At 36.9% G+C, this 12,013-nt stretch overlaps 1 protein-coding gene across 1 annotated transcript in view; it reads left to right on the top strand.

Annotated features, from left to right (window-relative positions):
- Nucleotides 1-12,013, top strand: part of LOC121370189 (E3 ubiquitin-protein ligase parkin-like) — a 39,557-nt gene that overhangs the window by 16,022 nt on the left and 11,522 nt on the right. The window contains exons 6-12 of the mRNA XM_041495303.1: nt 1,451-1,519; nt 2,137-2,218; nt 3,439-3,554; nt 4,312-4,395; nt 8,276-8,394; nt 8,868-9,060; nt 9,758-9,898. Of these exons, the coding sequence (XP_041351237.1) occupies nt 1,451-1,519; nt 2,137-2,218; nt 3,439-3,554; nt 4,312-4,395; nt 8,276-8,394; nt 8,868-9,060; nt 9,758-9,898 (804 nt within the window). The remainder of the gene's footprint in view (nt 1-1,450; nt 1,520-2,136; nt 2,219-3,438; nt 3,555-4,311; nt 4,396-8,275; nt 8,395-8,867; nt 9,061-9,757; nt 9,899-12,013) is intronic.

Here is a 12,013-nt window from a genome sequence, read left to right as displayed (position 1 = left end):
GTAGCTAGGGAGGGCAGTAGCTAGGGAGGGGCAGTAGCTAGGGAGGGGAAGTAGCTAGGGAGTGGTTGTAGACAGACTTGGTCTCATTCTGGGTGGGCAGCTACTTCAAGACGATGCAGTATTACAGGTAACAACCAGGGGAAGTAGCTAGGGAGGGGTTGTAGACAGACTTGGTCTCATTCTGGGTGGGCAGCTACTTCAAGACGATAAAGTATTACAGGTAACAACCAGGGGAAGTAGCTAGGGAGGGTGTTGTAGGGAGTGGTTGTAGACAGACTTGGTCTCATTCTGGGTGGGCAGCTACTTCAAGACGATGCAGTATTACAGGTAACAACCAGGGGAAGTAGCTAGGGAGGGTGTTGTAGGGAGCGGTTGTAGACAGACTTGGTCTCATTCTGGGTGGGCAGCTACTTAAAGACGATACAGTATTACAGGTAACAACCAGGGGCAGTAGCTAGGGGGGGCAGTAGCTAGGGAGGGGTTGTAGGGAGTGGTTGTAGACAGACTTGGTCTCATTCTGGGTGGGCAGCTACTTCAAGACGATGCAGTATTACAGGTAACAACCAGGGGAAGTAGCTAGGGAGGGTGTTGTAGGGAGTGGTTGTAGACAGACTTGGTCTCATTCTGGGCGGACAGCTACTTCAAGACGATGCAGTATTACAGGTAACATCCAGGGGAAGTAGCTAGGGAGGGTGTTGTAGGGAGTGGTTGTAGACAGACTTGGTCTCATTCTGGGCAGACAGCTACTTCAAGACGATGCAGTATTACAGGTAACAACCAGGGGAAGTAGCTAGGGAGGGTGTTGTAGGGAGTGGTTGTAGACAGACTTGGTCTCATTCTGGGCGGACAGCTACTTCAAGACGATGCAGTATTACAGGTAACATCCAGGGGAAGTAGCTAGGGAGGGTGTTGTAGGGAGTGGTTGTAGACAGACTTGGTCTCATTCTGGGCGGACAGCTACTTCAAGACGATGCAGTATTACAGGTAACAACCAGGGGAAGTAGCTAGGGAGGGTGTTGTAGGGAGTGGTTGTAGACAGACTTGGTCTCATTCTGGGCGGACAGCTACTTCAAGACGATGCAGTATTACAGGTAACATCCAGGGGAAGTAGCTAGGGAGGGTGTTGTAGGGAGTGGTTGTAGACAGACTTGGTCTCATTCTGGGCGGACAGCTACTTCAAGACGATGCAGTATTACAGGTAACAACCAGGGGAAGTAGCTAGGGAGGGTGTTGTAGGGAGTGGTTGTAGACAGACTTGGTCTCATTCTGGGCGGACAGCTACTTCAAGACGATGCAGTATTACAGGTAACATCCAGGGGAAGTAGCTAGGGAGGGTGTTGTAGGGAGTGGTTGTAGACAGACTTGGTCTCATTCTGGGCGGACAGCTACTTCAAGACGATGCAGTATTACAGGTAACATCCAGGGGAAGTAGTTAGGGAGGGTGTTGTAGGGAGTGGTTGTAGACAGACTTGGTCTCATTCTGGGTGGGCAGCTACTTCAAGACGATGCAGTATTACAGGTAACAACCAGGGGCAGTAGCTAGGGAGGGGTTGTAGACAGACTTGATTCTAGGACAGCTACTTCAGTAGAATGTTGTATTACAGGTATCAAGGTTTCTAGGATAACGGATTCAGGACAGTAGCTTATTGAGGGCATTTTACCCTAATATCAAGTCAAGGAGTGGGTGCTGTATTTACAAACAGTCACCTGAATAAACGATGAGAGACGATGTAATGATGATAATATGGTCAGATTCACTGCCATGGTAGGTTAGAAGATAGAAAGCGAGGGCCTCCAAACACTCTCACTAATCTGGCAACAGTCTATATCAAACTTAAGGCTGACATTCATTCCCTGACAAGCTGTTCAGTTTTCTTCACCAGAATGTAATAGTTATCAAAACAGTTAACACTTTGAAAATATAAAATGTTGAATATTCATACAAAATTCAGAGTAAATATTTTGAATATCTAATATTTTGTAACATCTTCTTTTTTTAAAAATAAATTTTCACATAATTTGTTGATTGCCTTAAATATAGTGTGTATTACATACATGTTTAGAATGTAGTTTATTATCTTGATACATGTGTGTTGTTTGGAAGCTGATGTCGTGTACTGTAGGTTTGTTTTTCAGGACTGTGATATCGGACAACAGAGTGTTCTTCATGCATTCCACCACAAAGTAGAGACAGTTACCACAACCATATCAACCACAGGTTCCACTTCTTCCGTTTTCTTGTCATGTGGCTATCAATGTAGTCTTAGCGGTGTCTACAGCCATTTCACAAACAACTGGGGTCAGGGTTTCAGATTGTCACATATTCATTATATATATGTGGGAGACACTGTTTATTAAAGATTACTTAACATGGAATTCATGTAAATATGTTGGAGTTGGGGTTTGTATTGATGTGAACATAATAAGAAAGGTAAAACATTGTAAAATTAGCAGTATCACAGTAAACACGACAGTAAGTGATTGGTCACTATAATTCAAAAACTTATTTTGTTCATATAATTCCAACCGATTGTGTAATCAAAAGTTCTCAACACTAGCAAGAAAGGTAAAATTAACAGAATTTTGTATGCTTGTATTAGAATAGCAAATAACATACACAAGTGTGAGTCATAGGTAGTGAAAAATGAATCATTACACATATTCTACATGTCATTGCAAACCCTGTGTGGTGTTTCCCTATAGGTTTACTTCAATAATCTAATTGATAATTTTTAACAAAGCAAGAGAACATACAGTGGCATAATTGGCTTTGTAACCATTTTGAATCCTCCATCAAAAGATTTTAAATACAATTTACTTACAAGTATTATTTGTTTAAGAAGTTTTTTTTTAGGATAATATTAATACATAGAGGGATCTATGTTAAGCATCCAGGGGCTGCACGTAGCCCAGTTGGAAAGTGCTTACCTGATACACAATCAGTCTAGGATTGATCTCCGTTGATGAGCCCATTGGGTTATTTCTCTATTAGCCAGTTCTCCAAACCTGGTGTAACAAAGGCCATGGTATGTAGTATCCTGTCTGTAGGGTGATTCATATAAGAGATCCTGTGCTGTTAATTGAAAAGAGTAGCCCATGAAATGGCGATAGTGGCGTTTCCTCTCTTATTGTCTGGGTCCAACACCACATGACCATAAAAAACTGTTGAGTGCATAAGTTAAATAAAATTTCTTCCTTCTCTGTTAAACAGCCATCTGTTTTAGGAGTCATTTTGCAAAATATCTACATTTAGTTCAACTTTACCTGTATGAAGCAATCAGCTGTCTTAAACCATCAGTTTTTGATACTTGTCTCATAACAAAGGTTTATTCAGCACATAGGTAAAGTCTGTAATTTAATGTATAAAAATTGCTCATGTTTTTTGTGTGGGTTTTTTAATTAAAGTACATTATTTGTGTTTTGTTTTACTTTGATCAGCCACGCCGACGAGGAACCAATACTTTGTGTACTGTAAGTTGTGCAAGGCGTTGCGTCCCGCCAAGCTGAGAGTGAAATGTGCGCTGTGTAAGGATGGGGCGTTCATGGTCGAACGGGTGAGATTTTTCAAATGTCTTGAATCTTAAATCAAAATTTAATGTGCGGAATTCAAAAGAATCCTTTTTATTTTATTTGAAATTTATTTTGTTGTTATTTACAGTTTACTATGCTATCAAACAATGTGTTGTAGATAGATGTGTGGATTACATTTACAGTTAAATGAAGAGTAATCTTTGCAGAGGTTTCAGTAAATACTGGTGGAGATGGGGCAACATGTTGGTGCATAAGGCCAAAACAAAACAAATGTGTGTTTTCATGTTTCATCCTTGAAAAAAATAGGGTAGGAACGTTTGATTTTTTTTTTTTTTTTAATATTTTTGGTTATTTTTTTTTTTTAAATTGAATCAAACAGAGAAACCATTTTTTGGACTTTGTGTTCCAAATCTAGTTTGCTGAATGCAAAAAATCAGGGATCCTGATTTAAAAAAAAAAATTTAACGTCTTTCTTCTTTTTTTTCTTCTTACAAAATGTTCAGGGTCGCTACATAAAATTAGGGTAGATCGGGAAACTGGAAACACACATATTTTTTGTTTAGGCCTAAGGACAGATTGTGAAGTTGGTGTTGTCTTACTTATAAGTTAAGGTTATTTATAAAATATTTTTCACTTTTTTAAATGAAATCATTAAGTTAATTATAAATGTCACTGTTGTCCTGTATCTGTCTGATCACTGAATTGTGTCACTTTGTAACTTTATTAACCAAGCTATAACAAGCATGATAATGATATTAATCTTCAACATGTTTCTTGTAGGGTCCAGACAACTGGGAAGACGTCTTACAACACACGAGAATTAAAGGAAGCTGTCAGAATGTGGCATGTTCGGGCGATGTTGCGGTTTGTTTGTGTTTGTGTTTGTGTTTTCCAGCATTAACTTTTAACATTGTAAAAATGTTTTTTTGATAATCATTGCAGATTGCCCTATCAATTTAATTTTGATCATATCTTCCTGTATGTATTAATGCAATTTGCACATGTTTTTAGGGTTATTTTGGAGGGGGGGGGGGGGGGGGGGTTGTGAACCAAAAAGAAATAAAGACAATCCATTTAATCATTTTAAAATGAGCTATAAACTATAATTTCAATACTGTGGAACCTGCCTAAACCAAACCTGTCGACCTTTAGTCAAGAGAAAGCAGGAGGTGTGTGTGAAAAAAGCAGGAGATTTTTTCAAAAAACAGGAGATTTTATACATTATAAATTATATACTGTAAATCATGTAATTAATACGTCATGATATTATTGCGTCCGTAAATGAGTGAACAAAATGCGTATTTTTATTAATGCGTTGGGCAAAAGTCCACATCACATAAAAACAACAGTTGTGTTGTTATTATATTGTTGGGCTTCATCTTTCATGTTAAAAGAAGTCAGTAGTTGTTTTCACAGCTACTACATAACCTGAAGCTAATCGCATGGTGGGTCGACACCTTATTGTTAAGGGTATGCCACGCACTTTTGTGTGGTGATTGCTTCTAATTAATCCACCAGTAGGAATAAAAGGTAAACGGGTCGCTATTACAGGGCATAATATTTCACGCAAACGCAGACGTATTATTCTAACAAATGTTTTAGACTGATTTTATACACTTGATGCGAAGCACAGGAATAGACGTTAACAAATGCGATATATTGCAACAGTGACAACTTGCGACCAGTCTAAATTAAATGCCATGTATAGAGTCGAGCCAAATGGTTTGAAGAAATACGCACGGATTGTTGGTTACAGTTATATAATTTTCTACTGTTTCATTTTTAAAGGAATATATTTAGTAATAAAATTTGTTGATTATAATTTTACAAATGTTCAAAACAGTTTAAATGTATACAGTAATCCAGAAGTGTAAGAAAATTTGAAAAATACTCACATCGCAAAATGAGCTTTTTAAAAACAAAACATTTGGAACATCACTGTATTATATAACTGCTATGATATTCCAGGAAAGTGAAAATAGAATGGCAACGTCGAAACGAAAGAAAAATTCTTGAAGTATTCACAAAAAGACGTTTAATAAAAATTGTTTTTGTATTTTGTTTCATCTTGATATTATAAAAGTTTTATTTTATTTAGAAGTATTATAGTAAAATCCTGCACATTTTTTGTATTGGGAATGAGACTAAACAAAATGCGTCAAGTTATTATTGCGTCGATGTGTTCGCCGCATTTTTCGCATTAATTTCATTATTTACAGTATATATTAAATTTTGTTTTAATTATTTTTAAATATTATTATAATTTAATACATATTTTTAAAAATAACTCTTTTATCCAAAAATCTTAACTCTAAAACAATTAAACATTAATTAGTACATTTACGGTATTACACTTACAGGTTGCATCATCGTTATTTTTGTTTCCTGAAAAGTAGACCCAAGACAAATTTATATAGGTCTAAATCTTATAAATTAATATTCAGTTTTTACTACAATAATTGGTCTTTCTGTTGTCTTGCTTTGACATGTGATTTTGACATCATGTGTATTGATGCATGCCATTCCAGCCATAGAACTTTGCGTTATGTAATCCAGTGGGAAGACATTTTACGAGTCAGAGGTGTTATTAGGACTAAATTGGATAGTTTTATATATGGCAACACTGAATGTCAATACACAGCCACGGTAGCTTGAATTTTTTTTATGCTTAGAAAATAACGATTTCCCAGGAGAAACATTTTTCCCGCTGGAGACTTGATCAAATACCGGGTGTCTCCAGTGGAATCCGGGAGGGTTGACAGGCCCTAAACTGGATCCTGACAAAACAGGATTTCTGTTAAAACTGGTCAAATTTCTTAGTCCCTGAATTCTCTCTGCATGCAATGTATTAAACACTGAATAAACTGTAAGACATTTGTTTATAATTTTAATGTTTTGATGCAGAAATCTACCTGGTTTCCCAAATGGACAGATAATCATGTGTTAGTTAGATGGCAAATAATCATGTGTTAGTTAGATGACAAATAATCATGTTAGTTAGATGGCAAATAATCATATGTTAGTTAGATGACAAATAATCATGTTAGTTAGATGGCAAATAATCATGTATGATAGGTATCAAAATGTGGAAACGAGGAAAAGAGAGAGAAATAAATAGCCTAAAATTTAAATTCCATTAGTTTATACAGAGGGTGGGACGTAGCCCAGTGTGCGGTCGGCCTGGGATCGATCCCCGCCAGTGAGCCCATTGGGCTATTTCTCACTCCAGCCAGTGCACCACGACTGGTACATCAAAGGCCATGGTATGTGCTATCCTGTATATGGGATGGTGCATATAAAAGATCCTTGCTCTAATGGAAAAATGTAGCGGGTTTTCTCTCTAAGACTTTCAGAAATTACCAAAAGTTTGACATCCAATAGTCAATGAATAATAAATCAATGTGCTCTAGTGGTGTCGTTAAACAAAACAAACTTTTAATTTATACATGCTAAAACACATCTGCTGACCCCCCAAAAAACAGAAAGTAAATTACCAGTGTTTAAAATAAACACTTGTCCGTTTGTCCTATGAAGGGAAAATCCACCCGGACAAGCAGTTATTTTAGAATGGTTTTATAATCACTGATGGTTTTTTTTTTAGCTTGTGTTAGCATGGTGCAGCACTATGCCTCAGTAGTCCAGCACTATCTTGCCTTAATCAGCGCCATGCTATGCTCAGGTTAAACAAGACTTTTTCAATAATGAACTCTAAAATTGCCTTTATAAAACAATCAGAAAATGTATTATTAATCAATAAAATATACCAGGCTAATATTTTGGCTACAGGTATTTTTGATCCAGGGTGAGCCCTGATACCTGTTATATATATTTACCATTCAATTATTAAAGCAAACATATTAATAACATTTAATTTATTTCAATAGATATTTTGGCTTTAATAAAAACAAAAAGTGCCCTGAAAATAATAAAAATGCTCCAAGGTGTTTAGTTTATTATGCCTTGCCAGATTTCTCAGGAAAACACTAATCACTGTTCACCGACAGATTCATTAGTTGAAACACTCCTGAACATCCAGCTGGAATGAACTGTACTTCAATCCATGATTGTATAATAGTTGTGTAACTCTCGTATCTTTAAGCTACAAACCCGTTAGAGATGGCAGTTGACTTTTATTTTTTTATTTTTAATGATTAAAAAAATTAGTTTTTAACAGTCCTATAACCATGTATATTATGCTAACTAATTAATTAATATAGGTATTGTTGGCTGGGTTTTGTTCTCACATTATTTTATACATGCATTGATTTGATGTTTTATAATACATTAATGTATTGTATTAACAGGAGTTTCACCATTGTACATGTCTGATAACAGAATCTCATCTCGGTATCTGTTTTTATTGTATTAACAGAAGTTTCACCATTGTGCATGTCTGGTAACAGAATTTTATTGTATTAACAGGAGTTTCACCATTGTGCATGTCTGATAACAGAATGTCATCTCGGTATCTGTTTTTATTGTATTAACAGGAGTTTCACCATTGTACATTTCTGGTAACAGAATCTCATCTCGGTATCTGTTTTTATTGTATTAACAGAAGTTTCACCATTGTACATGTCTGGTAACAGAATCTCATCTCGGTATCTGTTTTTATTGTATTAACAGAAGTTTTACCATTGTGCATGTCTGGTAACAGAATTTTATTGTATTAACAGAAGTTTCACCATTGTGCATGTCTGACAACAGAATCTCATTTCGGTATCTGTTTTTATTGTATTAACAGGAGTTTCACTTCAAGTGTGCTGAGTCTCACCCTGGCAATGTGGACGAGACGGCCATTGTCCTCCAGCACGTCTACCCCAACTGGTGCCAGGTCGAGTGTATTTGTTGTGCTACTGTCAGGTACGTTACATGGTTTTTCCCATTCCAACCAGTGCTCTACAACTGGTATATCAAATCTAAAAACATTTCACAAATTTGGTATTCGTCTGATTTTCTTTTCTTTTCTCTACCGCTTTATACACTGTATGAATGACGTAGTCCATTATGATTGTCTGGGTTTTTTGTCACATATTGTTTAAAGGAAGGAAATGTTTTATTTAATGACGCACTCAACACATTTATTTACGGTTATATGGTGTCAGTAGCAGCAAGGGATCTTTTATATGCACCATCCCAAAGACAGGATAGCACATACCATGGCCTTTGATGTACCAGTCATAGTGCACTGGCTAGAGCGAGAAATAGCCCAATGGGCTCACTGATGGGGATCTTACAGATTGACAGTGCTATTAATATGAAGAATAGTTTATTTATTCTGAGCTTATGTTTAGTTGTATCACTGTTGATAATCATTTGCCTTATAATATTGTCAGGTCTCCGGTGCTGGTCTACCCGTGTGCTGATAGTCACGTGACCTGTCTGGAGTGTTTCAGGCTGTACGGCATCACGAAGCTGGACGAGCGTAGGTTTGAGAAACACGACATCTACACAATCCCGTGTCCAGCTGGCTGTCCAGACTCGTACATCAAGGAGAGCCATCATTTCCGTCTGCTCGGTGATGATCAGGTAACTTAAACACGATATCTCCACAATCCCGTGTCCAGTCAAACACGACATCTACACAATCCCGTGTCCAGCTGGCTGTCCAGACTCGTACATCAAGGAGAGCCATCATTTCCGTCTGCTCGGTGATGATCAGGTAACTTAAACACGATATCTCCACAATCCCGTGTCCAGTCAAACACGACATCTACACAATCCCGTGTCCAGTCAAACACGACACACAATCATTGCTCAGTGATGATCAGGTAAACTCGGCCACCCATGTCCTCATGTCAAGCTGGCCATCTTCGTGCAAGATTTTACACCCTTACTTCTTAATGATTTAAGCTGGATCCAAAAGGTCATTAGTAATAAGGCGAATTTGGGGAGAAAGGGTATAGCCATGGTTAACTTTTATTTATTGAATAAACTACAACAAAACTTAAGTCCCTTTAAAGAATCATATTTCTTTTATTTTTGAGTTATTTTTTTGATAATTTAATATTGAAATAATCTTCATCGAGGTTAAATGTAATTCACATTTGATGACTGACTGCTTAAAGACTTGAAGTGAATTTTGATATTTTTAGATTGAACCATTTTACAACATTATTTGAGTAGTGATATTTATATTGGTGTAAAGCAATATGAATATAAGTGTTTTGCATGAGGGATGTAAGTGGAATACTGTGTGATAAAGTAAATGTGGATGTTTTGCCAGTATGACCGATACAACCGGTTTGCCACAGAGGAGTATGTTCTGCAAGATGGCGGCGTGCTGTGCCCTGGACCAGGCTGTGGGATGGGGTTAATGCTTGAACCTGCTCAGAGGAAAGTAACATGTGTTTCCAACAGCTGCCAGGTACACACTCTTTGACACATTTATATTTTTAAAAACATGTCTGATGGGTCTAAATAACATCAGAATTCAACAAGTGGTGCAGACTTCAGAGTCTGGATTCCAACAAAAAGTTCATCATTTGTGCTCAAAAGTTCACCGACATTGACAGAAGTCATTTACAGTTTTATGGTATAAGTTATTAATATCTGCAGTCTTGGTGGTCAGATTGTGAAATTTGTTTGGGTCTGGGTTTGTAAAGAAAACAGAAATTGAACAGGTTTTAAAGGTAAAAGTGAAGTTTGTTGTGTTTATTTCAGTAAACATCACAGTAGGGCAAACCAATTATAACTGCTGATCAGTGATAAATTCCAACTGACTGTCAATGCTACTAATAATACTACTATTTTAAAGCCATTGTATTCAGTAACATTTATTGATAGTATTCAATAACAAATTATATTTCAATAACTTGTCATTTGTATTATCAGTTTACTGTAAAAAAAATATTAAGTTTGCGGATGATTTTTTTTGTTCATGCCTAGATAAGGTAAAAGAAATAACAGACAATCATTATAATTAAATTTAAAACTTTCTTACTAAACATTAAAAGTTTATTATTTTGGGGGTTCTTAAACAATAATGCTCAGTAAGACAAAGCACCAATATAAAATGACGTCATCAGATATGGCGTTCCCTGAAGACGTCATTTTTATATTCATCAAGAAATAAACAATCTTGCAATTAATATGGCTAAACCAATAGGATGACGTTAAATTGTCCTGAATGTAAGTGAAATTTAATTAATATGTCATACCAGTACATGTTTTGGACACTCTAGAATTACTTCAGCTGGGTATGAAGCATGTAGATGTGAGTGGTGTGTTTATGTCGATGTCTTTATATGGATGTGAGTGGTGTGTTTATGTAGATGTGAGTGGTGTGTTTAATGTCGATGTCTTTATGTGGATGTGAGTGGTGTGTTTATGTCGATGTCTTTATGTGGATGTGAGTGGTGTGTTTATGTCGATGTCTTTATATGGATGTGAGTGGTGTGTTTATGTAGATGTGAGTGGTGTGTTTAATGTCGATGTCTTTATGTGGATGTGATTGGTGTGTTTATGTCGATGTCTTTATGTGGATGTGAGTGGTGTGTTTATGTCGATGTCTTTATGTGGATGTGAGTGGTGTGTTTATGTCGATGTCTTTATGTGGATGTGAGTGGTGTGTTTATGTCGATGTGAATGGTGTGTTTATGTCAATGTGAGTGGTGTGTTTATGTCGATGTCTTTATGTGGATGTGAGTGATGTGTTTATGTTGATGTCTTTATGTGGATGTGAGTGGTGTGTTTATGTCGATGTCTTTATGTGGATGTGAGTGGTGTGTTTATGTCGATGTCTTTATGTGGATGTGAGTGGTGTGTTTATGTCGATGTTTTTATGTGGATGTGAGTGGTGTGTTTATGTAGATGTCTTTATGTGGATGTGAGTGGTGTGTTTATGTAGATGTCTTTATGTGGATGTGAGTGGTGTGTTTATGTCGATGTCTTTATGTGGATGTGAGTGGTGTGTTTATGTGGATGTGAGTGGTGTGTTTATGTAGATGTCTTTATGTGGATGTGAGTGATGTGTTTATGTAGATGTCTTTATGTGGATGTGAGTGGTGTGTTTATGTAGATGTTTTTATGTGGATGTGAGTGGTGTGTTTATGTAGATGTCTTTATGTGGATGTGAGTGGTGTGTTTATGTCGATGTCTTTATGTCGATGTGAGTGGTGTGTTTATGTCGATGTGAGTGATGTGTTTATGTCGATGTCTTTATGTGGATGTGAGTGGTGTGTTTATGTCGATGTCTTTATGTGGATGTGAGTGGTGTGTTTATGTCGATGTCTTTATGTGGATGTGAGTGGTGTGTTTATGTCGATGTCTTTATGTGGATGTGAGTGGTGTGTTTATGTCGATGTCTTTATGTGGATGTGAGTGGTGTGTTTATGTCGATGTCTTTACGTGGATGTGAGTGGTGTGTTTATGTAGATGTCTTTATGTGGATGTGAGTGATGTGTTTATGTAGATGTCTTTATGTGGATGTGAGTGGTGTGTTTATGTGATGTTTTTATGTGATGTGGTGGTGTTTATGTAG

This window comes from Gigantopelta aegis, chromosome 4, assembly GCF_016097555.1.
Source record: "Gigantopelta aegis isolate Gae_Host chromosome 4, Gae_host_genome, whole genome shotgun sequence".
NCBI classification, from domain to species: domain Eukaryota; kingdom Metazoa; phylum Mollusca; class Gastropoda; order Neomphalida; family Peltospiridae; genus Gigantopelta; species Gigantopelta aegis.
This window is presented reverse-complemented; position numbering and strand designations above follow the sequence as displayed.